Source organism: Heloderma suspectum, chromosome 2 (genome assembly GCF_057233095.1).
Source record: "Heloderma suspectum isolate Gila_16-S chromosome 2, 16-S_ref, whole genome shotgun sequence".
NCBI lineage: Eukaryota > Metazoa > Chordata > Lepidosauria > Squamata > Helodermatidae > Heloderma > Heloderma suspectum.
Genome location: NC_139459.1, coordinates 337,609,011 through 337,634,323, shown reverse-complemented (window position 1 = coordinate 337,634,323; position 25,313 = coordinate 337,609,011). Strand labels below are relative to the sequence as shown.

The 25,313-nt window shown below is 46.4% G+C and overlaps 2 protein-coding genes across 2 annotated transcripts in view; one reads left to right on the top strand and one right to left on the bottom strand.

Annotated features, from left to right (window-relative positions):
- Positions 1–25,081, top strand: part of CIMIP7 (ciliary microtubule inner protein 7) — a 58,251-nt gene extending 33,170 nt beyond the window's left edge. The window contains exon 4 of the mRNA XM_084840580.1: positions 703–25,081. Coding sequence (XP_084696706.1) covers positions 703–1,158 — 456 coding nt within the window. The 3' untranslated portion in view covers positions 1,159–25,081. The remainder of the gene's footprint in view (positions 1–702) is intronic.
- The window catches only part of KLHDC8B (kelch domain containing 8B), a 42,130-nt gene continuing 25,501 nt past the window's right edge, over positions 8,685–25,313 (bottom strand). Inside the window, exons 3-6 of the mRNA XM_084840578.1 lie at positions 20,271–20,435; positions 18,336–18,560; positions 17,758–17,859; positions 8,685–10,010 (exon numbers count right to left, since the gene is read on the bottom strand). Coding sequence (XP_084696704.1) covers positions 9,814–10,010; positions 17,758–17,859; positions 18,336–18,560; positions 20,271–20,435 — 689 coding nt within the window. The 3' untranslated portion in view covers positions 8,685–9,813. The remainder of the gene's footprint in view (positions 10,011–17,757; positions 17,860–18,335; positions 18,561–20,270; positions 20,436–25,313) is intronic.

Here is a 25,313-nt window from a genome sequence, read left to right as displayed (position 1 = left end):
TATGAACTCCAGCAGTTCATGATACTCATCTGCATCACGGCCTGAGAGTCCTTCTCGAGCCTGGAGCACAATCTGAGCTGGATAAGCACCTCTTCCTCCATCCCTGGCCCCTGCTCTACTACCCCTTTGCCATTTACCTGGCAGCATCAGTGGGGAGGGGGGTGGAGGAGAGATCATCTCATTGGAGGCCTTCCTTCAATCCTGGTATCTGGAAATGCTGCAACAGTCACCAGTTCCCCAGGTGTCAAGGAGAAAGGGAAGCTGGGAGTCCTCCACAGAATTCTCTCCCTGCCAGTTTTGCTGTTGAAATTGCTGCCACCAGCCCAGGTAGGTGGGTAGGAGCTAGGTTGGTAGGAGTGGGGGGGGGGCTTAAAACCCCCCACCACATTCTCAATGCTGTTATGGGGATTTTTGAATTCAGAATTGGGTTCAGAACACTCCCCAGCTACTTTCCAATTGGGGGTGGGGGTGGAATAGCTGAGTCCAATACCAAATTGAACCCAGGGTAGTTCACGCATCGCTAGTTTCTACTAAATATGATGAGAGCACTTTCCAATGGCCCCCACTGCTCTAATTTTTTTACATCTGGCTTCACCCTTGGTAACCTTATGGTCTTTTCTTGCTCTATAATTAAAAATGATTTGTTAGATGGTTCTTTTGCAGCGAAAATATGAACAGTTTCTGCTCATTGTTTCATGGCAGGGCTTAGGAAGGAGGAGAATAGAGGGGAGCCTTCCTAACACCCATAACTTAATTGACTGGATCCCCCTGAAGGAACAGTTACAACGTGAGAGGCCCCTCATCTCAAGCTACCAGTCTGACTTCCGCTCCAGAGACAAGGTCCCTCAAGTGTTAGTTTGCCATAGCAACTTGCAAGGGCAGCCCCTCCAACGCACACCCAGCACCACCTACCAGCGCACATACAGGAGCTACTATTTGCGTGAACCCAGCCTCAGTGTACTCAAACAGCAGGAGGTGGTCATAGAGCCCGAACCCAAGGAACCTGAGACCACCACTCCCACCTCCAATGAGCCCAGTGCAACAGATGCCAGCACGACTGCAGAAGCCCTTGCTCCAGGACCCTCTTATGGGCGTCCTATACCTCACAAGCCACCCCGACTGACGGTCTCTGACTGTTTGCGCTGGCACAATTGTTGACCACACATCTGATATTTCCTCTGCATCTGACAGAGGGAAGTTAAATGCTCCTTTGTATGAGGTTAAAAATGGAAAAAAATAAAATCTTGCTGGACTGCGGAACATCTGTCATGTATGACAATGGAAGAGGCCCTGTAGGTTTTATATTCCTCCCCCCAAAACAATTCTGCAAGAAAGAGTGCATTTTTGTCATGAAAATCTTGGTTTCTGCAACTAGGCTGCTTTGCCAATTAAGAGTTGTACAGATGTATTCAACTTGCTTAATTCTTCTTTGTGGTCTCTGTGCAGTGTTCATATGGGCCTACGCAGAGCTTCAATTTGGGAAACTTGTATAGCTGAGGCATTTTGGTGGGAACCCTCCCCCACTGTCCTAGAGTGCATATCCTTAGTGGGTTCCTGCCTATTCCCTCAGTTCTTCGTCAACTGGCATTGTGGCAGCCTCGTGAAGGACTTCTCTTGTTCGTTTCCTGAATTTGTACCACTGAAGGTTTTATTCTATCTTTATCTACCTCTTATGTTGTTTTTCAGTCTTTATAATAGTCTTTATTTATTTGTTGTTTCTTTTGCAATCTCTGAGATCGCCCTGCGCGATAGGGCATATGGCCCTAAAGACTCCGTTTAGAAAGTGCATGCACTGTAACAGAAAGCTCCCATCAACAGATGGGCACTCCCTTCACTTGTTTTGCTTGGGTGAAGGACATATTGTAGAATCTTGTCCACGCTGCCAATCATTCACCAAGCAAGCTCGTAGGAATTGAGCAGATAGACTGAGAGCAGCCTTGTGGAAGCAAGTATTGGAAGTGGTAGAATCACCCAAAGCTCCGATAACTTTGGCTCAACCTCCCACTAAGGAGCCCAGCGTGTCGATGGAGGTGCAACCAACGGCGCCTAAGTCACCTTTGACTCTGTCTCTAATCACACCCCACTCATATCCCCCTACTCCAGGGCATTCCCTGGCGATCACCATGGCTAAGAAGCTATTGAAAAAGGTACGGACTTCTAAGCTGTCTGATGTCCAAAAGAAAAAGGATTCCAAAAAATTGAACGAGTCTCCATCTGAAGTGCCTTGGCACATTCCTACACCACCACCAATGCTGAATCTCCAATCCCAGTACAGATCGAGCCGTTGGTACCAACCATGGAATCGATACCAGTGGCCTCCACATCAGAAGGTGAGAAGAGATTCCACACCTGCTAGAGATCTTGAGCGTCGAGACGTCCCAACTTGTTCTCTGACTGGCATCAATCACTGTTGAGATTGGTCCCCAGACTCTGTTCTATCTGATTATTGTCATTGAGACAGAACGGACAGCGACTGTCAATACTGTGATCTTCGGGACTGTTCAAGATCCCCCCAGTTGAATTGGGACTGGTGGTCGGAGTAGTCACTGCCACCGAGGCGACAGTATGCTTGGGATGATTGGCGCCATTGTCAGACCCGAGAGGATCTTTATGAGTGCTATGAGTGTCCGGGGGTGCCATCGTCCCGATACAGCCCCGCACTATCAGCACTGTTATCCCGACTGCCAGAAGGGGAATGCTTCTTGCCTCCTCCACCACTGTTGGTATCGAGAAACTCAGTTCCACCTTTTTCTCAACACCGGGTACCAAAGGGCACAGATCCTCCTGTGGTGATGAAGTTGAGAGCCCCTACAATTACCCCGCTGGTGCAACCAGTCTCCATACCTCCCTCACCACAGGGTCAACATTTACGAAGTGGCAGTTGAACCCAAGTATTTGGGAGATGGTTTTTTGCCACTGGGGCACTCCATTTCTAGACCTGTTTGGAGAGGAGAATGTTGCATGCATGAATTTCTGCAGCCAACTGTGTAGGGGGGATGCATCTCTCAGGGACATGTTCACCCACAGGTGTACAGTACAGCTTTTATATCTATTCCTGCCATTTTTACTCCTGATGTGGGTAGTAGTAAAGGTAGAATGAGCTCACATGGACTGTATTCTGATCACCCCTTGGCGGCCAAGGCAGCCATGTTTCACTCTGCTTCTCCACCCATCCAAGGAGGAATACCTTGATATTCCCTTGATACTGATTTTTTATTATTAATTATTATTATTAGCATTAGCATTTCTATACCACCCCATAGCCGAAGCTCTCCGGGCAGTTTACAGAAGTTAAAACATTAAATTCAATATTAAAAGTTGAAAATCCAGTTACATAAAAGCACACAGACAATATACACAAGCAACATATAACTAAAAACAACGTTGAACTGTCAGTCATAACTAAAGACACATCCAGGACCGATTAAAACTCATCATGTGCTGTCAAATGCCTGGGGAAAGAGATAGGTCTTAACCTGGTGCTGAAAAGATAATAATGTTGGCACCAGGTAGACCTCATCAGGGAGCTTGTTCCATAGATGAGGGGGCCACCATTGAGAAGGCCCTCTCCCTCGTTGCTGCCTTTCAAGCTTCCTCTGGAGGAGGCACTCGGAGGAGGACCTTAGATTCTGAACGTAGTGTACGGGTAGGTTCATTTCGGAAGAGTGGTGCCATCAGATATTGCGGTCCCAAGCCATGTAGGGCTTTATAGGTTAAGACCAGCACCTTGAATTGAGCTCAGAAGCATATAGGCATCCAGGGCAAGTGGGGCAGAGACGGTCTTATATGTTCAGACCTTCTGGTCCCCATTATCAATCTGGCCCCTGCATTTTGCATGAGCTGCAGCTTCCAAACCATCTTCAAAGGCAGCCCCACAGAGAGCACATTGCAGTAATCTAACCTGGAAGTTACCAGAGCATAGACAACTGAAGCCAGGTTATCCCTGTCCAGATAGGTGGATAGCTGGGCCACCAACCAATGTTGGTAGAAGGCAGTCTGTGCCACTGACACCACCTGAGGCTAAAGTGATGAAGACGGTTCCAGGAGGACCCCCAAGCTATGGACCTGCTCCTTCAGGAGGAGTGCAACCCCATCCAGAACAGGTTGAACACCTTCCATCTGGTCAGCAGAACCACCCAGCAACAGCATCTCAGCCTTGTCTGGATTGAGCTTCAGTTTATTAGCCCTCATCCAGTCCATTGTCGCTGGATTCAGCAGGCACTGATTCAGCACATCCACAGCCTTACCTGAAGAAGATGAAAAAGAGAAATACTGCTGCGTGTCATCAGCATACTGATGACAATGCACTCCAAAACTCCAGATGACCACACTCAACCATTTCATGTAGATGTTGAATAGCATGGGGGACAAAACTGACCCCTGTGGAACCCCATGCTGGAGAATCCGCAGGGCTGAGCAGTGTTCCCCAAGCACCACCTTATGGAGCCAACCCTCCAAGTAGGAGCGAAAGCACTGCAATGCAGTGCCTCCCACTCCCAGCCCAGAGAACCGTCGCAGAAGGATACCATGGTCAATGGTATCGAAAGCTGCCAAGAGATCAAGGAAAATCAACAGGGTCACACTCCCCCTGTCTTTCTTCCAACACAGGTCAGCATACAGGGTGACCAAGGCTGTTTCTGTGCAAAACCCTGGCCTGAACCCCGATTGAAATGGATCCAGATAATCAGTCTCATCCAAGAGTGCCTGGAGGTGGTTGGCAACCAGTTGCTCAAGGATCTTACCCAGGAATGGGATATTTGCAACCTGCCTAAATGAATAACAATTATTAAAGTTTTCCAGGTCTAGGGAGGATTCCTTCAGGAGTGGTCTCACCACTGCCTCTTTCAGGTGGCCCAGGACCACTCCCTCTCACAAGGAGGCATTAATTACCTCCCCAGCCCAACCGGCTGTTCCCTCCCTAGCGGCAAGGATCCAATATGGTAGTGGTTGCATGAACCTGTCCAAGCACCTTGTCCATGTCCTTGAGTTGTACCAAGTGAAACTCATGCAAGAAAACTGGACAAGACTGTGCTCTGGATACCTCACCAGATTCACCTGCAGTAACACTTGAGTCTAAGTCCTGGTGGATGCAAGAAATTTTATTTTGGAAGTGCCTAGCCAGTGCATTACAGCGGGCCTCAGGTGGTTCCATAGTGTCCTTAGGGCCAGAATGTAAAAGGCTCCAGACAACCCTAAAAAGCTCCACTGGATGGCAGATGGGCTGAACCTTCTCTCTCCAGACCAGTGTTGAATCTGACAGCCAGACCTACTCACCTTACGCCTCACGGCATGGAGGATGGAACTTCAGGCCCATTGAGTTAGCCTCCATCCATCCAGGCTATCCTTGACGTGGCCAGGAAGCCAGGCACTCGAAAGTCATGTGCATGGAAATGGGCAAAGTTTTCTGCTTTTGTGGATGAGAAGCACTTTGACCCAGTTGACTGTTCCATACCAGATTCTTCAGTTTCTGGCATCGCTTCACAAGAGGGGACTTAAGTACTCATCTCTTCAAGTCTACTTGGCTGCTCTCTTGGCATCACACTCATCAGTTGACAGTTTTTCCATTTTTTCTCACTCTGTAGTATGACAATTTCTACGTGGAGTTAGGAATCTTGCACCCCCTGTGAGGAACTCAGTGCTGCAATTGAGTTTGACAGTGGTGCTGCATGTTCTCACTAAAGGACCATTCTAACTTCTGGCCAAAGTGGATTTGCATCTGCTTTCATGGAAGGTGGCACTTCTGGTGGCAATAACCTCGGCCCAGTGCTCAGGAGAGCTTTGTGCCCTTCAGGTTGATCCTCGCTATATGGTTTTCCACCACATAAAATGGTACTTTGTCCAGATATTGCCTCTGCCTAAGGTAATATCTGAATTCCACCTAAATCAGGATGCAGTCCTTCCTACTTTCTTCGCCACTCCTGGCATGCCGATAGAGTCTAAACTGCATATTTTTGCTGTTCGTAAAGTGCTAAAGTTCTAAAAAGTTCAGATGGAATCTTTATGTCAGTATCCTTGCCTATTTGTGTGCTATGAAGGCAACAGAAAAGGACTCCCCGTGTCATCCCAACATTTTGTATCTTGGGTGGTGCAGACTATTAAACGCATTTATGAGTTAGCAGGACAGGTGAGGGCGCACACTGGAAAAAGAGTGGCCTTGCTGGACCTCTGTAAGGCTGTGATGGTCAAGACCATCCACATTTATTCGGCACTACCATCTTGATGTCTGGGCTAGGGCGGACTGCTCCTTTGGACAATCGGTCCTGTCAGCGGTTTTACAGTGAGACACTAACCCACCACCTGATGAGTAAGCTTGGTAATCGCCCATATGCGTGATGCACAGGGACCACAAAGAAGAAAGGCAGGTTGCTTACTTGTAACTGAAGTTCTTCGAGTAGTCATCTGTACATTCCCACAATCTGCCCACTGTCCCCACTTTATTGTCGAGACTATGCAGGTCATTGATACCTAGGTGTTTCACTCAGTTCCGACTGGACCACAAAAGGCAGTCTCCTGGGAACTGAGGGAACAGGTGGGAACCCGCTAAGGACATGCACACTAGGACGGTGGGGGAGGGTTCCCGCCACAATGTCTCAGCTATACAAGTTTCCCGAATCAAGGCTCCACGCAGGCACAGAGCCTATATGTGTGAATGCACAGTTGACCACTCAAAGAACTTCAGTTATAGGTAAGCAACCTGTCTTTCTGCCTGCAAATATCATCATTACTTTGCCACTGAATGTATGCATTTTTAAAGTAAGGATAAAGAGTTGATGGTGGAGCAGGATAAGGGAAGCATTTAGGTGAGGTGGCAGGTGTGAAAGGTGTGTATGGGTGGGTTCAGAGGGAAGCATGTGGATTCCCCTCTCCTGCACTAAATGTTGTGGCTGGAAATTAGAAGTGGGAGAGATGCTACAAAGCAGGTTTGTAATGCATATGTTTATGACATTATCATGGAGCTCATGGATCCATGGGATATTGTTTGTGAACTGCCTCGAGCAACTTACTCTGGAAAGGTTAATACAAATAAAATTATCCAAGCCAGTCATCATATTGATGGAGGACAAACAAGTAATTACAGGATGCAGGTCAGTGACAACTCTTGGAGGAACACACGCTGTTCCACACAATCTACTTATAACCGAACAAATGCCCTGTTTTTGACTGTTGTGGAGGATCCCAATATCTTTCCTCAGGGAAGGGCTTCTGTTTGTCTTGGAAGCATCCTTTTATTTGTACTATTCAGCAGCGATGTGCGTAAACACAGAGGTTTTTTCTCCTCATCTCACAGGGCCATTGCAATCTGGACAGCTTCCTGGAACGTAATTGCCTATAGCTGCACAAGTGTCAAGGGTTACTCTTGAATAGTGGCTGTGAAATCACAACTTCCCATCCCCACCCCAGGGCAGTTACCACACTGTGACCGTAACAGGGCTTGGCTGCCAAAGACAGGGCTCACCTGGGAGCCAAAACTGATTAGTCCTAAGTGAAAATGTGAAGAAGCCCGTTATCAGAATCCTAGTTTTAGGACCTGCCTCAGGGTTGAAGAGGTTCTTGGTAGGGTGCTGGCCAAAGGACCCTGGGGGCCATAGTTGCACCCACCATCTTAGTTTTTCAAAAACACAGTGTCTTGAAGTTGTCATTCCATAGCACTGTAGATAAAAATAAAAAATGATGCCACCATGTTTTTGTAGTCACAGCTATTTTTTTTTATACCCAGAGCATTGTGGAATGACAGAACTTCCAGGAAAACTGGAAGCTTTGGGAAAACTATGATGGTTGTGGCTGCAACCACAGGAGACCTGTACTGGTGGCTCGGCAGACATCATAGTTGGGGTTGGCCTCAGCTGGCATCTCTGTCGCCTATGGACCCCAGCATTGCCTGGGTATGTCAAGTGGTGATACTGCTCCTGCCTGGTTGACCTGGAAATTGACCTATAAATAGTTCCAAGTCACCATCTAGCTCTTGTCTGAACAACAGGTCACTTTCCATTTAGTTCTAGCCTGGCATTGCTGCCTCCTTGGATTACTTTCTATTTCTGTTCTGTTTTGTGGTTTTCCCTGTTTCCAAAAAGAGTCCATAATTTCAGCTTCTAGTTCCCATATTCAGTTGGGCTGAATCTACTGAATATGGCATTATCTTTAACCTTGTTCATGCAGTGAGGTGAATACATATGGACTTAAAGTGGGAAGAGGGCAAGACAAGGACTTGCACACAAGCCCTGGCCCCAACATCCCAGCATGCACTGGCTTCATTTCTGACCTTTCTGCATTCAGTGCAAAGGTTTGAAGGGGGGTTCTAAGTGTGTTCATCTGAATACACATAGAATCCTCCCTGCGATTGGCTATCCCGATAAGCAGGGGCTTGAATCACAGGGAGGTTTTAAGCACACTCAGCTGAAAGTGTGAGGGTCAGTAGTGGAATTGGTTCACATGGAGATGTTGACGGTGGGGCTTGTGTGTGTGCCCCCTCCACACTGTTAGCCCAATGCATTCACCTTTTGACTAACCCAGATCTAACCACTTACCCTTTTGATGAGGGCAGGCTGTTTTTTTTTGCCAATGATGGGCATGCACTGTCTCAACTATGATAGTGGCTGACCACCTGCTAGCAATTGATCTTTCAATGGCTGCCTGCAGGCAGCAGCTGAGAGTTAAATGCAGAGATAGAACAGGGAGAATATGATACTGCTAAGAAAATTGAGTGGATCTCGGCATAGGACCCAAACTGAATGAGACAAAAAGCCAGGAAAAAGAATTCCACTTGTTTTATTGGCATGAGGTGCTACATCACCTCCTAGGCACTGAGCTAGAGGGCACCTTATGTGCTACATGAGACCAGACCGCGTTAGGAACACACCACAGGGCGCCATGGCTACACCCAGCCTTTCTACAGTCAACTCAACTGTGCAGAATAAGAGACATCAGCGCAAGGACAGCAACGACAGCTCAAAGAAGAAACTGGAGTACCTGCTCCGCTTGGTAGCGCCTTCCTTCACTTCTTCCCAGGGTCTGCTGAGGAAACCTCGTGCCATCAGGCATGGCAAGTCCAACAGGCATGGCAAGAATGTGGGCAGTGCTGTGTCCCGGGTGGTGTGTGATTGCTTAACCGCAAATTCATCTCCCAGACTCAACTTACATTTGCCATGCCATCGTTCAGCATTTTCTTGGCAGCTTTACAGCGGAGCTGTAAATGTGAGTTGGTTATTAATATAGTGTCATCAACGTACATGGCAGTTTACAGAGTAGCATAAGCAAAAAGACAGTGCATGAGAGAAAGAGGTCTGTGCCCTGAAGAGATTACAGTCTAAAAGTTCAACAGTGGGAGAGATAACAAAAGGGAAAGGGAGGTGAATTGAGAGTTTGGGTTTGGGGATAGCAATCACATTACCACTTCGACCTGAGCCAGCCCAGCCCACAGTCTTACTATGTCCATTTGGAGTTGGAAGGCTGTGCGTAATGAAGAAACTGTGGCTGCACTGCAGGGCCTTCTGTTCCTGCTCCGGGACTGAAAGCCTGCTCCATTGAGCCTACCTTGCTCCAGCAAGAGGGAGCTGCTCAAGGGCTTGACCCCTTGCCCTGCCTACAGGACATGACTGCTCCAGACTCTTGAGCTGCTCTATGCTTTGTGAAGATGAAGCGAGTCATTTGGACAACAGTGAAAGGAAAGAGAGCTGCTGCAAGCCATCATGTTAGTGATGAAGTATGTGTTCTCCTCCTCCCTGCTTTCTTGTCGGCGCATCCTGTCCCCAGTGTCAGGCACTTTAAGTCCTCTTGGCTGGTGTTAGCAGGAAATCATCCTCAAAACAGCATCACTCAGACCTCTTCCTGGAGGCGCAGGGCCTCCACTGCACTGCTGGGACCCTGGGCTACTCCTCCAATCACAAAGAGCAGGTGGGCAGCCTCCAAACTGGAACAGGAACAGCGGCCAGTGGGCATGGAGGGCAAGGGCTCCCACTTCTTCCTTGCCAGGTTAAATCCTTCCACCGATCCCAGAGGACTTGACTGGTTCCCTGGAAAAGAAGAGAAATACAGATCCATAAGCCAAACAGCGGTTGTCCCAGCACAGCCAGACTCTGCTGGTGTGTGTCAGCACCTGTAATACCACACAGTAGAGGCCTCAGGAATGTCTGTTGTATTAATGGCAAAAGAACAGTACAGCTAAGCCACACTTCAAGCCAAACATCTCCCAAGAAGAACTACTACATGGCACACCCTGCTGTAGTAACGAAGGGTTTCATTTACAGGCCAATGTGATGTTTATGAAAGCCAGAGACTCAGAGCTCAAACTCAAGCCAGAAACAGTACAGGCAGATCCTGGCACACTTTCTCACCACAGACCACTTTGCCAGCACCCCTGGCACTACTAACTACAATAACAGGGTCTGTATGACAGTCAGTGACCCAGTGCCAACAGAGACAGATTGCACATTTTCAGAGAATCCTTGCCTCTGACTCCCATTCCGAAGATGACCTTTCCAGATTTATTAATTTTAACTTTTATTCCTTGTATTTTATGTTTGTATTTTGTTAGGACATCTAGTGCGGTTTTTAAAGAAAGGCAGGAAAACTGGACAGAAAGACAAAGTTTGGCTTTATTTTCTGTAGAGGGCAGAGACTACTACCGGCAATCCTCCAACAATGCTTAGTCCCAGCTATATGTAGGAAAAAATGTAGACCTTTGAGTATTCCACAGCAGATATTTCCATTGTGAAAATGACAGGCAAAGCTTACCTATACTTGGGAGACCTTTACTGCTTTAGTAGTACATGGCAGGAAGAGGACATGGGAGGACTGCAACATCAGTGCCAAGGAGAGCAGAGGAAAGATTTACCAATTCAGTGCAAAAGGAAGGAACATCGCCATCCATAACTGCAACAGCTAGCTCGATATACCACTGTCAAACTCTGCAGCAGGAATCTACATAGTAGGCTTGACAAAGGATCAGGATATAAATCAGCTGCACCCAGCTAAAGGCACCAACAAAGAGAGGAGCAGGTTTAGCCTTGAGAAGACTGAGGGGAGATATGATAGCACTCTTCAAGTACTTTAAAGGTTGTCACAGAGAGGAAGGCCAGGATCTCTTCTCACTCATCCCAGAGAGCAGGACACAGAATAATGGGATCAAGTGACAGGAAGCCAGATTCCAGCTGAACATCAGGAAAAACTTCCTGACTGTTAGAGCAATACGACAATGGAACCAATGACCTAGGGAGGTGGTTGGCTCTCCAACACTGGAGGCATTCAAGATGAGGCTGGACAGCTGTCTGTCAGGGATGCTTTGACTTGGATTCCTGCATTGAGCAGGGGGTTGGACTTGATGGTCTTATAGGCCCCTTCCAACCCTACTATTCTGTGACCTATGACCCTAGGTAGTGCTAACAGGTAGAGATATTGCATGCTCCAGGACGCAAGCAAGGCAAAGGTTGGCTAATATGTATACTCAAGTCACTTGAGATGTTCATAAAATTGGTTTTTTTAAAAAAGAATTGCATAGTTCACACAAAAATACTACCAAGTGGTTCTGCTCAGTCCCTAAAGCAAGCTAGAATCATCCTACACATAATAGCCTGTGTGAGACGGCAAAAAAGACAGATCAAAATTGCTATCACCTCTGTTACTAATCTGTGGAGAAAAGGACAATAAAAATGTGCATTAAAAATATCTTACTCATGCTAAACAATCTTCAGAAAGGACTCCCTAAATAAGGTGCAGCTTCATCTCACTTTAATTAGTCAAGGAAAATCGTAAACATTTGATCAAGTCACCCTTATTCTCCTGCAAGATGTACAATCAATCCCCCCATATGCCCTTCTCCAGAAAATGTTCACAAGATTATGGGTTTTTTAAAATTGAAAATCAATAAAAAGGAAATAACATTCCAAATGGATTAAGTATACCACATTTCAGAGCATGGCTTCAAGATGGCTTAGCATGGAGGAGATATTACCTACCATACTAATCCTCCTGATTGCTCAAAAGATAAGTTAAAGTGTGGTAAAGAAGCTAGATTCTCTCCTCCTGCCCCTTCGCTTATTTGTGGGCTTACTTCTGCAGTCATATATACTTCTGAGCCTTTCATTCAAGATGAATTGTCTTGGAGAATTAACACAACGTATACATATGAAGCAGTATTATACAGAGTCACACTCTTTAATCCATCTTGCCCACTCCTGTCTACTCTGATCCGCAGCAGCTCCCCTGCGCCTTAAGTAGAGAAAGGTCTTTCGCAGCCCTGATGCTTGAGATCTGTTAATTGGAGATGCCAGGAATTGAACCTGGAACCTTCTTTCTGCAAGGCGTGTGCTCTACCACTAATCCAGGCCCTCCCCTGATAGCATATGGCAAGACACATATTCCAGATCCCTTTTCCCCCCTCCAGATTAAGTCACCTTGGATAATTTACATTCCTGGCTCTATGCTCACAGCCACCAGCATGGATGAGAATCTGCCCTCTAGCTCTAACCTTTCACTACTGAGAATGCAAGTACGACAGGAGGATGAACGTGTCTTAATGGGTGCCAAATCCATGTTAAGGCTGCAGCTAGGCATTATGCAGCAATGTCTTTGCAGCCTAATATGAAGGTGGCCATAGATATTTGTAAGGTTTACTCCCACCTGCTGCCATTCTCCTCCACAGGTTGTTTTTCTCCCCCATCAAACTTCTTTATGGTTCCCCAGCAAAAGAAAAAGAGGCTAAGAAGAGGTTGCAGAGGATTAAGCGTCTGTTTCTTCTATCCCTGTAATGCCAAGCCCCACATCCCTTCCCTTTAGGGGAAGGGCTGTGGCTCACTGGATAGCAGATTTTGCATGCAGAAGGTCCACAGTTCAATCCAAGTAGGGCTGGAAAAACTCCTGCCTGAAACCCTGGAGAGCTGCTGCCAGTCAGTGCCAACAATAAAGTGAAGGAAGGAACTAGAGGATCGGCCGTCCCTGACTTGATCCTAACCAACAGAGATGACTTAGTGGATAAAGTAGCAGTTACAGCAACTCTGGGGGAAAGCGACCATGTTGTACTTGAGTTCTTGGTTCTAAGGGAAGCAAAAGCCGAGTGTAGCCAAATGCGTTTTTAGGACAGCTGATTTTAATAAACTCAGAACAATGATCAGTAAGGTCCCATGGCAAGCGACGGTAACGAGAAAAGGAGTCCAAGATGGGTGGGAGTTTTAAAAAAAGGAAATTCTCATGGCACAATTACAAACAATTCCAACAAGAAGAAAAGGTGGAAGACAACAGAAGAAGCCAATGTGGCTTCACAAAAAGCTTAGGGATGACCTGAAAACAAAAAAGGACACATATAGGAAGTGGAAAGAAGGCCAAGCAACAAAGGAAGAGTACAGGCAGGTAGCACAGAATTGCAGGGATGGCATCAGGAAAGCTAAAGCTGAGAATGAGCTGAGGTTAGCGAGGGATGCTAAAAACAACAAAAAGGATGCTTCAGCTACATGCATAGTAAAAGACAGAGGAAAGAAATGGTGGTTCAGCTATTAAATAAGGATGGCAAAATGATAAGAGATGACAAAGAGAAGGCTGAAGTGCTCAATTCCTACTTCAGCTCAGTCTTCTCCCAAAAGAGGGTCTATGACCCCCTGGCAAAGACGAAGTACAGGCTGAAGGGGCAGGATTGCAGCTTGAGATCAATAGGCATATGGTCAAGAAACACCTAATTACTTTGAATGAGTTCAAATCTCCAAGGCCAGATGAACTGCATCCTAGAGTAATAAATGAACTGGCAGAAGAACTCTCAGAACCGCTGCCTATTCTCTTTGAGAAATCCTGGAGGACGGGGGAAGTGCCAGATGACCGGAGGAGGGCAAATGTTGTCCCTATCTTAAAAAAGGGTAAAAAGGAGGAACCTGGGAACTACAGACCAGTCAGTCTGACATCAATCCCTGAGAAAATTCTGGAGCAGATGATAAAGCAATCCATCTGGAAGCACCTTGAAAACAATGCAGTGATTACTCAAAGTCAACATGGATTTGTCAAGAACAAATCCTGCCAGATGAATCTAATCTCATTTTTTGATCAGGTAGCCTCCCTTGTGGACTGTGAGAATGCTGTAGACCTGATATAGCTCGACTTCAGCAAAGCTTTCGACAAAGTGCCCCATGATATCCTGATGAACAAACTAGCTCAAAGTGGGCTAGATGAAACAATGATCAGGTGGATCCACAGTTGGCTACAGAATCGGACTCAAAGAGTGCTTATCAATGGGATCTTCTCAAACTAGGAAAGGTAATGAGCGGGGTACCACAGAGCTCAGTCCTGGGCCCAGTGCTCTTCAACATTTTTATTAATGACTTGGAGGAGGAGGTGCAGACAATGCTGATCAAATTTGCAGATGACACAAAATTGGGTGGGATAGCTAATACTTTGGAAGACAGAAACGAAATTCAAAGTGATCTTCACAGACTGGAACGCTGGGCTGAAAACAACAGAATGAAATTTAATAGGGATACATGCCGAGTTCCGCACCTAGGAAAAAGAAACCAGATGCACAGTTACAAGATGGGGGATACTTGGCTCAACAACACTACAAGCAAGAAGGATCTTGGAATTGTTGTCGATCACAAGCTGAATATGAGCCAACGAAGTGATGAGGCTGCAAAAAAAGGCAAATGCAATTTTGGGCTGCAATCATTGAAACATAGCTTCCAAATCCCATGAAGTACTAGTTCCCCTCTACTCAGCACTGGTTAGGCCTCATTTGGAGTACTGTGTCCAGTTCTGGGCACCACACTTTAAGAAGGATGCAGACAAGCTGGAGAGGGTTCAGAGGAGGGCAACAAAGATGCTCAGGGGACTGGAAACAAAGCCCTATGAAGAGAGACTGAAAGAACTGGGCATGTTTAGCCTTGAGAAGACTGAGGGGAGATATCATAGTGCTCTTCAAGTACTTGAAAGGTTGTCACAGAGAGAAAAGCCAGGATCTCTTCTTGACCATCCCAGAATGCAGGACATGGAATAATGGGCTCAAGTGACAGGAAGCCAGATTCCAACTGAACATCAGGAAAAACTTCCTGTTAGAGCAATATGACAATGGAACCAACTACCTAGTTAGGTGGTGGGCTCTCCCATGCTGGAGGCATTCAAGATGAAGCTGGGCAGCCACCTGTCAGGGATGCTTTGCCTTGGATTCCTGCATTGAGCAGGGGGTTGGACTCAATGATCTAATAGGTCCCTTCCAACCCTACTGTTCTATGATTCTATGAACCCATGGTCTGACTCAGTATAAGGCAGTGTCCTATGTTCCTATGTCTCTGTCTTTCCTATGGAATTTGTATCCAGAGATAATCCCATGTTTGCTATGTGACGTAGTTTCAGTCTAAGTGCTCCTGGCATATATAGAAAGAGCTGAAAATAACTACCTTCTACCCCACTTTGATTCCATGTACAAAAAGTCAATTAACCTGTGTTTAGGGGTAACTTAGAGGCCTGTTCACATCATCATCATCATCTATTACATTTCTATACCGCCACTGGCCGAAGCTCTCTGGGTGGTTTACAGAAGTTAAAACATTAAATACAATATTAAAAGTTGAAAAGCTGTTTACATAAAAGCACACAGAGAATATACATAAACAACATACAACTAAAAACAACGTTGAACGGTCAGTCATAACTAAAGACACATCTAGGACTGATTAAAACTCATCATGTGCTGCCAAATGCCTGGGGAAAGAGATAAGTCTTAACCTGGTGCTGAAAAGATAATAATGTTGGTGCCAGGCGAACCTCATTGGGGAGCTTGTTCCACAGATGGGGGGCCACCACTGAGAAGGCTCTCTCCCTCATTGCTGCCTTCTGAGATTCCCTTGGAGGATGCACTTGGAGGAGGACCTTAGGTTCTGAGCGTAGTTTACGGGTAGGTTCATTTCGGGAGAAGCGTGCCATCGGGTATTGCGGTCCCAAGCCATGTAAGGTTTTATAGGTTAAAACCAGCACCTTCAATTGATTTTGGAAGCATATAGGCAGCCAGTGCAAGCGGGCCAGAGTCAGTCTTATATGTCTGGACCTTCTGGTCCCCGTTATCAATCTGGCCACTGTATTTTGCATGAGCTGCAGCATCTGAACTGTTTTTGAAGACAACCCCACGTAGAGTGCATTGCAGTAATCTAACATATCACTGGGCAAATGGTAGCCCTGGGAAAAGTACCTGAATCTTGGGCATGCCAAAGTAGTTGTGTGAGAAGGCCATAAACCATGCTCGCCTCTGTGTTCAGTAACATACCCCTCTGATTGCCAGATGTTGGGCCAACCAACAGGGCAGCTATCTCCATTGTTCTCCAGAATTGTGGGCTTCTTATGGGAGATGGAGCATTGGGCTGATATCAAGCACAGCCTTCCCTAAGCTGGTGTCCTCCACATGTGTTGGACTACAACTCCCATAATCCTCCAGCCAGCTATGCACCAGGTGGAGAAGGCTGATCTAGCAAGACAAAGTCTTGATTACATATGTTCTAGAAAGGGTAAATCCTTCTAGAAAGGGTAAAGAAGTGGAGTAGCAGTGAGAGTGTTGGACTGGGTGCCAGGAGATCCAGGTTCTAGTCCCCACTTGGCCATGGAAGCTTACTGGGTGACTTTGGGCCCGTCGCAGACTCTCAGCCCAGCCTACCTCACAGGGTTGCTGTTGTAAGGATAAAATAGAGAGGAGGATAATGTACACCACCTTGGGTTCCTTGCAAGAGGAAAAAAGGTGGGAGATAAATGCAATCAATCAATCAGGGAGCAATCCTATGGCTGCAAGATAGCAGCTAGACGGCTGTAGGGTATGTTGTTTTACAGGAACCGTCCTTGAAGCCCATGCTCCAAGGTCGGTTCCCAGAGAACAGACCTCCCACCACTTCCGCACTGCCTCAGAGGCAGCACAGAACAGCCCTGTCCTCTGCACTCGCAAGAGGAGTGCGGAGCGGCCGGAAAGGGCCGGGGCAGGGGACGTATAACTGCCTGTACGACACATCCTATGTGTTGTACAGCAGCCTCCTTCCCTGCTCCGTCTTCCTGCAGCTAGACAGCCACAATTGGCTGTCTAGCCAAAAACGCAGGGCAGGAGAAACGCGGAGGGAATGATCCCCTCCGTGCTTCTCCTGCACTGTCCTGGATTGGCAGTCGCCTCCGAGTTCAGAGGCGGCCGCCTATCTAGATAGGATTGCTTCCTAAGTGTACAGAATCAAGACTACTCTTCCATCTAGCCTTACTCATCAACTCCAAAGGGCAACAGTTCTCCAGGATCTCAAACAAAGTCCTTCCCAGCAACCCTGCTATTGGGGATTCTCAAAATGGGACTGCCAGGGACTGAAATGGAGCTCTTAAATGCACAAAACATGCTCTACCACTAAGCTATGGCTCTTTCCCTTTTAAAACTGCTGCTTCCTATGTCAGACTGGGATGGGAAAAGCAGCTGAGCAAAGACACTCCCTGTCCTGCTTTGCCTGTTGTTAGGGCACATGCCACAATAGTCTACAGAAGCTGCTGCTGGCTAATCCAGAATAGGAACACAGAGAGAAAGAACCAGGCAATGAACAAAGTAAAAAGGAACAGCTTAAAAAAATCAGGCTTAGCCAGAAATGTCTCTGGCAGATAAAGCGTGGGTGACACACTTGAGAGGGATTGTGTGAGGTTCTTTGCTTTAAGAAGTTAGGTTTCAGCCAACAAGACCTCAGACAAATCCAAAATATTCCCCACTATAGAACAACATTTTGTGCATCTCTATCATCACCACATCTCAAGAGCAAGATGTCCCAGATCTGCAACACTTACCAAGGCCCCCTGCTGCTACAACACGTCCACCCAGGTGGCCAGCGACAAAGTCAGCCCTCTTGTCTCTCATGCGGATGGCACGGCTCAGCCGACTCCAGGAGCCTGAATGGGAGAGGGCGGGGGGGGGGGGGGAGAAAGAACATAAAAAGAGCCATGCTGGAACAGATGAAGAGTCCATCTCATCCAGCATTCTGATAACACAGTGACCAACCAGCTGCCCCAATGGGAAGCCCATAATGGGAAGCCCAGTCCTCCCCCGACCTGCCATTCTATACAGCTAAAATGGCTCTCCTAAGACTTAGTTACTGGTAGTTAGAGCTTTAAGCTAAAATATGCTGGTATTTTAATATACGTAGCCCTGCCCCTTTTGCCTTCAGCTCTGCCGACCACTGGAATATGGCCTCCAAGAGCTGCTCTAAAATGGAATCCAGTCCTCAGGTTGAAAGAGGTTCTGCACCCCTGGTTTAAGCCCTAGGAATGCCTGCCTAGGTCTGTTCTTTAACCATCCATCCTATTCAGCAGGAGCAATCGTTAGTTAATCTCAGGGCTCCCAATTCCTCCACGCAACTCCATCTTACCCTCCTCCAAGTCAAACATCTCCACGGTGTTGACAAAGTGGGGCCGGGAATAGAAGTTGTGGGGGCCTGGCTGCTGCAGTCCTCCCAGGCTGAAGAAGCAGCCATCCACCATGGCACAGCTGGCAAAGGCACGCCGGCTGGGCACACTGGGGTAGCGGGTCCAGCTCCTCACTTCCAGATCAAACGCTTCAAAGGCCGTGACGGGCAGTTTGCCTTGCCTTCCTCCTGTGGAAAGAGGAGATACCAAGATCAGAGCTCACCTGCTCTCCTTGGTTCAAAAGGTGGAAAGGCAGACTGGCTGAGGATTCAGGGGCAGAGAGAAAGAACTGAGGACTTCGGGCTAAACCACATGCTATGTTAAGTGCCTACAACTGATTCTCACGTCTTCTGACTTGGATTTCTGCACTGAGCAGGGGGTTGGACTTGACGGCCTTGTAGGCCCCTTCCAGCCCTACTATTCTATGATTCTTTGATTCTTTTTTTTAAACCACAAAGTCCGCACATGGCCCCCCAATCTGGACCACCCCACGTGGATAGGGGAGGTTTAAACCTACCCATGTAACCACTTCTCCCCACCACCGCTAAATTCACCCTCCAAAGCAGGAGCTAAAAAAGGGGAAGAAACTCTTCAGTGGCACCAATGGAGGTTTTTCTTGGCCCCACGTGTGGTGGGGCTGGGGGGAGGGGGGAGATTTAGGGGGAAAAATGGCTGGGTGGGAAGTTTAAGCCCCACCTACCCGAGCACAGCGGTCCTGATCTGGATCAGGCATGTTTGCCTCGAGATAAAAGGGTGAAGATCGGCTGCACTTTGCGTAATCAACTTGGCATGTAGTTTAGCTCTTAGGTTCCCAAACCCCATGTTCCTGAGCCAGGACTATCCAGAGATTAAAATATTTGAGACAGGACAGAGCTTGAGGGCAAATAAGATGTCTTGGGATAAGAACTCATGTAAATTAGTCAAAAGCCACTGAACTCACTTCCGCTCCAGGTTTGTTTGTTTTTCCCCATGACCCTAAGGCTGTAGCGAGTTCCAAGTGAGGAGATCCAACTCTGAAAGAATCAAAGGCCCTTGACTGGCCTGGCTGTGTACATCTCAAGATTAGTGAGCCTATAAATGCTGGCAAGCTTGTCATTAGTGATGGATGGGGCTCACAATTCCATAGAGGAACATGGTGACCTGTGAATGGCCCTAGACCATCAAGCAAGGGTGTGTGGCTAACACATACTGAGGTTCCTTGTTCAAAAATACAGGGGCTGTTAACTCAGAATAAAGGGCTTTGAATTAACCACCTCCAAAGGCCTAGTCAGGCATGCCCTCTGCATAATGGGAAGTGTGTGGAGGGGGAAGAGCAGGGCTGGTGCCCCCCCCCACCATCGCCCCCTCCCCAATGTTGGAAGGAATGTCTATAAAGGGGAGAGGCTGCTGTGGCGTGTCAGCCAGCCTTTCCCAACCTGGTGGCTCACCAGATGTGCAACTCCTGGGAATGATGGGAGTTGCAGTCCCACACATCTGGAGGACACCAGGTTGAGGAAGGCTGATGTAAATTCCCCCTGTGATTAGGAACTCTGTATGATGAGGGTTCCCAATCATGTGAGAGGAGCCTATGTGCATAAATCAGGCTCCTCTTTACAGATTCCCCCCCCCCGAAAAAGTGTGCCCCCCCCCACAGAAGGGATAGCCCCACTCTTCCCCTCTACACAATTACAACCACAGAGAGAGAACCCTCTAAACAGGGTTAAATTCTTGACTGTATGTGAACACAGCCAGACCAGTCACAAAAGGAATAGGGTTGCGTAATCTTTAGGACACAGTCTGAAAAATCCTGCATTCTCCTCAAATTAATAGGGGGTGGGAATTGTTTCAGTCCATCAAAATGTTTTTAGTTGATTAATCCGACTGATTAATCAGCTACATGTTGCTGCCCTATTCCTTACCCATCACGTAGATCTTGTTCCCGTGCATGAAAGTGGAGGCCCCGTAGCAGGGCGTAGGCATAGAGGGCAGGGGTTGCCAATGGTCCTTGGTCGGCTCATACATCCGCACCAGAGCTTGTGGAGACGTGTCTGTGCCCATCCCACCTAAAGCATAAACGATACCATCTGGAACAGAGAGGGGACAGGAACTGGTCATAGGGATGGGCAGAGTAAGTAAAAAATAGTTCATATGTGTGTCAGGTACCAGGCAGTGTAATAACAAGGCTATTAAAAAAGGGCACAGCCAAGTAATAATCACTGTTGCCTAGAATGCTATTTCTGACATTAATCAACCCAGGACATGACGGTGAAAAGTGTGGGAGAAATCAAAGGGCCCTTAAGGAATGACTGTGAGAGATTCAAAACCTGACAAGCAGACATTTAAGGATACCCAAACCTCAAAGCAAGGGTGTCAAACCTAAGGCAGAGGGGCCTTATCAAGCCTTTTAGGAGGCTCACTCAAAACTGTGGAAGCATTCCATAGATGTTACTGAACAACCTTATGGCTGGGAAGCTGATGCCTTTCATAAACAACAGGATACACTCACTCATGACTGCTGCATGCTGCAGCAATGCATTATGTATGTTTACATAATTGCTTTTAATCACATTCATGTTATGAATATTTAAAAATAGAGAATGCATCAAAAGACTAAAACTATTTGTCTTTTCCAATGTTAGCATTAAGTGAAGCAGAGCAAGAGTTTGGTGTTGAATTCAGATGGAACAGAAATTTGGGAGAGAAAAATTATAGTTGAAGCCTTTGGGATTCTGCTGGTCAGGGAATTTGGCTCTCCACCTATTTGAATTTGACACCCCTCCCTTAAAGTCTTTGTATGTTGACCAGACCACAGACCACCAACAGGAGCATCCTTCAAGTTTTTTCCTCAGCATTTTGGTGCCAGACAAGATGCCCTGGGCAGAGTCTGGTTTGGGGTTCCTGCCACATAGAATTAGGCATATAAATTATACAAGTTAAATATAATCTTCTGTTAAATTTGTGCCCATTGGCCAAGCTGTCTCCATTGCTAAGAGGGCTGACATCATATAGCAAATCTCTGTTCCTGTCTACTGTTTGCTCATTTATTGACATTCCCCAACATGAGCAAATCATCCCAGATGCATATTGTTCTACACAGCACAAACATGAATTTGCCTTGCCCTACATTCTAAATAAGGGAGAGGAGGACAAGATAATACCTTGGAGGATTCCCCAACTTTTGATTGGTTTTGTTAGGATAATTCATATGCAAGAGCCTCCAATGGGAAAACTGTCTTGGTCCCCCTAGCCTATTGTTCTACCAGCCAAGTTTTCCTATAAGCAAAGCCAAGTCTACTGTTCAGCTGTCTTCAGTTAGCAAAATATATTTGTGACATACCCCTACTTCTGATGTAGCTCACCAGGACCCCTAGGGCATCTGTAAATTGGCATCATTCGTAGGCTAGATTTTACTTTTTCTTCTCTGATATGCACCCAAAACTTAAGCTCATTCACACCATGGTTTGTCCATTTAGAACTGGTCAGCTCTTTTATCATTCAAGTGTATGGTATTTACAAAGGTGGGTCCAGTCAGTAAGTAATTTTCGCATTTGCTGGGTAGACCACTGATGTCAGAAATTGGACGCTATTGGACAAAACAACAGTCAGTCTCCAATAAGGGGATGGCTTTTACTGAACTCATATTCCCATAAAACCGAGAGGTTGCGGACTCCTCATCATCTTCCTAATAATATCTAATCTGAAGCCCAGATGTTCTCTCTCAGACTATCCTCTCTGCAATGAACTCTGCACATGCTCTGAAATCCAAGATCCTACTTAAGCAGGTAAAAATGTACTAGCTAAGTGAGAATGGCTTCATTAGTTTTATCTGGAATTCTCTGTGTATGATTATTGCCTTCCCTGGTTCTCCCCCCCCCCGCCCTTTTTTTCTTTTCCTTCAAATAAACTCCTTTTTATATTTGGACATTTGGCTGGATTGTTTTTAAAGAGAGAATTTCTCACTAAAACCCTTCTTCATGTGTAAGACTGCAGAGATACAAAGCTACCACATGTGTTCTTAGGATTTTCACAAGGTTTTGTTAAATTCTGTGCTTTTGGACCTTGGGCAAGAACGTCCAAAACACCTTTCTTTCTCTTTTTTCCCACTAGAGCTGGGCTGAAGGGGGGGGGGGGGGCTTGGAATAAGGCTCCAAAACTCCTCAAGCAGCTAGACAAACCAGGCCAGCCTTCCCCAACCCAGTGCCCTCCACATGTTTTGGACTACAACTCCCAGAATTCCTGACCATTAGCCAGGTTGGCTAGGTCTGATGGCAGCTGAAGTCTAAAAGGCTGGAATAGGATATCTCAGGAGGTTCAGCCTGACTGGTGGCAGCCTATCAGTAATTCCCTCTAAAGAAGGGGTCCACCAGTAGAGAAAATCATCCCCCATCTGTAACATCTGTGCTCCCCAATTTCTATGCTGTGCCTTCTGCAAAGAAGGCAGAGACAGGTTTTGACTTCTAATTCCCCTTACTATGGATCTTCTGTAACCAAGTAGGCTGTAAAACACCTGATTGTATCACCTAGGGCTGTAGTCTTCAAGTTTTTCAGACAGAAGACTCATCTTTAACCCCAACCTTCAACATGGGTCCTACTTTTAAAGGTCCATCCTTCTCCCTCTAGGGCTGTGGTGGGCAAGTTGTGGCCCCTCCAGATATTATTGGACTCCAACTCCTATCAGTCCCAGCCAGCATGGCCAGTGGTCAGGAATGATGGGAGCTGGAGTCCAACAACATCTGCAGGCCACCAGGTTGGGGAAGTCTACCATAAGTAGTGACACCACTACCAACTTACAGTGCAAATGGAGGCAAACTGAGACCCAGCAGTAAACCTGGAAAAACTAGACACTCATTTAATCCCATTTACCAAGTTACCCCTGGTTGAGGACAGGGGCAAAAACCGTTCTAAAGGACCCTAGGGATGTCCTCCCACTACTGCAGTGCCCACTCTAGCCTGGCCATATTCCCTGCATCCTACCAGTCCCTACTCTAGAACAAGAGCACTTCTTCCTTGTGCTGGAGGACATCCAAACCCCCACTTTGCTTTTGAGACCGCAGGCCCCAATCTGACTGCCCTCTGGCAGGCCCCAGCACCGGCCGTCCCCCACGTGGCACCCGCCCCTCCTCCCCAACATACACAACAATGAACAACACAGGGATACCAGGCAATCACATCTAATTATACTCGCCGCATTGTATCCCTGGAGACGCCATGGCAACCCAGCCATGCTGCCAAGTTCTGCTTCCAGCACAGCCTACCCACCACTATGCAGATACTAAGGTGGGGGGGAGAGGCTTCTTTCCCCCCCAGCCCAGGATGGAAGACTGCAACAGAACTAGTTATGTAGGGACTATATTCCTTGCATATATGCACAAACCTCCCTTTCTGCACCCCTCTGTTTCCCCATTGTGCAGGGCTGGCTAGACCCAACAGTGACCCAGAGATGTGGCATCAAGAAAGGTACAACAGGGTTCCTGTCTGAACAATTAGCCAGCTCCAGACAGATGCCCAGGATCATCATCTAACAGTCGCTCAAAACGTAGTATATTGGCCATTTCTAGGGACTTTGTACATGAATAGCCCTCTTGATTCCACCAAGGAAGGGGAGACTAGTGCAAGCTGGGTGGGATCCCATCAGTAACTGTCCACCACTACCAGTCTTCATCGCCTATTAGAAGAAAACCCTTTTTATCTGAGCAGATTAAAAACGAAGCAATGAATACAGAAGCTCAAGCAACAGATCTTGTTTCTGAAACTAACATAAAAGGGAGAAAATGGGAGCTCAGATATGGAAAAAGCGAAGTGTATTGGGAAGGCGGGGGAAGAATCACCGCAGCCAACATCAGAGGCTTGTAGAGCGCGACCAAATGCTGGATAATTGAGGTGAATGGATAGATGAAATAGATCAATTACATACAGATCATTTCGAATTGGCCATTCAAGCAGCTACATTTTTTTGATTTGTTAACTCTGTGATGTTGGGATCTACAGATTTGCGCTGCCTGCTTGAAAAGCAAAAATTATTAAATGGGGCGAAGAAAATCAATGTTTCTATGTTGGAAATATGAAGACCAAGAGGGAACGTTTTATCATTTATGGTGGACTTGTAAAAAAGCTAAAACATTTTGGAAATGAATACAGTCTTTAGCTCAAAGAATATTAAAGACTACTATAGAACTAAAGCCAGAAACTTTTTTTTGGGACTAACAGATAAACATGTTAAAGAGAAGTGGGCAACCCTCTTTCTCTACATGACAACGGCTGCAAGGTTATTGCATGCACAAAAGTGGAAGAATGAAACAAGACCAACTGTGAGCGAGTGGATCATGAAAATGATGGAACTGGCAGAGATGGCAAAACTTACTACTATAATTAAAGAAGGGTCAACAATTAAATTTATATTAGATTGGAAACCTTTTACAGAATTTGTACAAGAAATAGAGAAAAATTATATCTATGTATGTGGATTTTGAACTTTGAGATGGTTGATTCTCTTTTTTTCGTTATTGTTAAAATTAGGAGAAAGGAGATAATGTCTGTGAACTCAATGTATGATATACAACTAGGATAAGAACTAGAGAATAATAATAAGCACTTATTGTGTAAGGGGAGCCAAAGGTAGATAACTTACAATCTTAAGAGATATTTTAGTGTATGTGTATTGTGCGTTTGTTGTTGTTGTTGTGTTGTGTTTTTCTTTTTTTAAAAAAAATAAAAAATAATCATGAGAAAATCAATGTTTCTATCCATGTTGGGAAGCCACAGATCAATGGCAGAGCACCAGCTTTGCATGTATAAAGGTCCCAAATTCAATTGTTGGCGTCTCCAGTTAAAATGTTCTGAGCTGGGCTGAGGGACAGCTTGTCTAAGATCTGACAGGCTGCTACCAGTTTTATGCAGTCTTTAAAATTTGTTTTGTTTGTTTAAATCCCTCTACTATCAAAAGCTCTACCAGGTAAAATTTA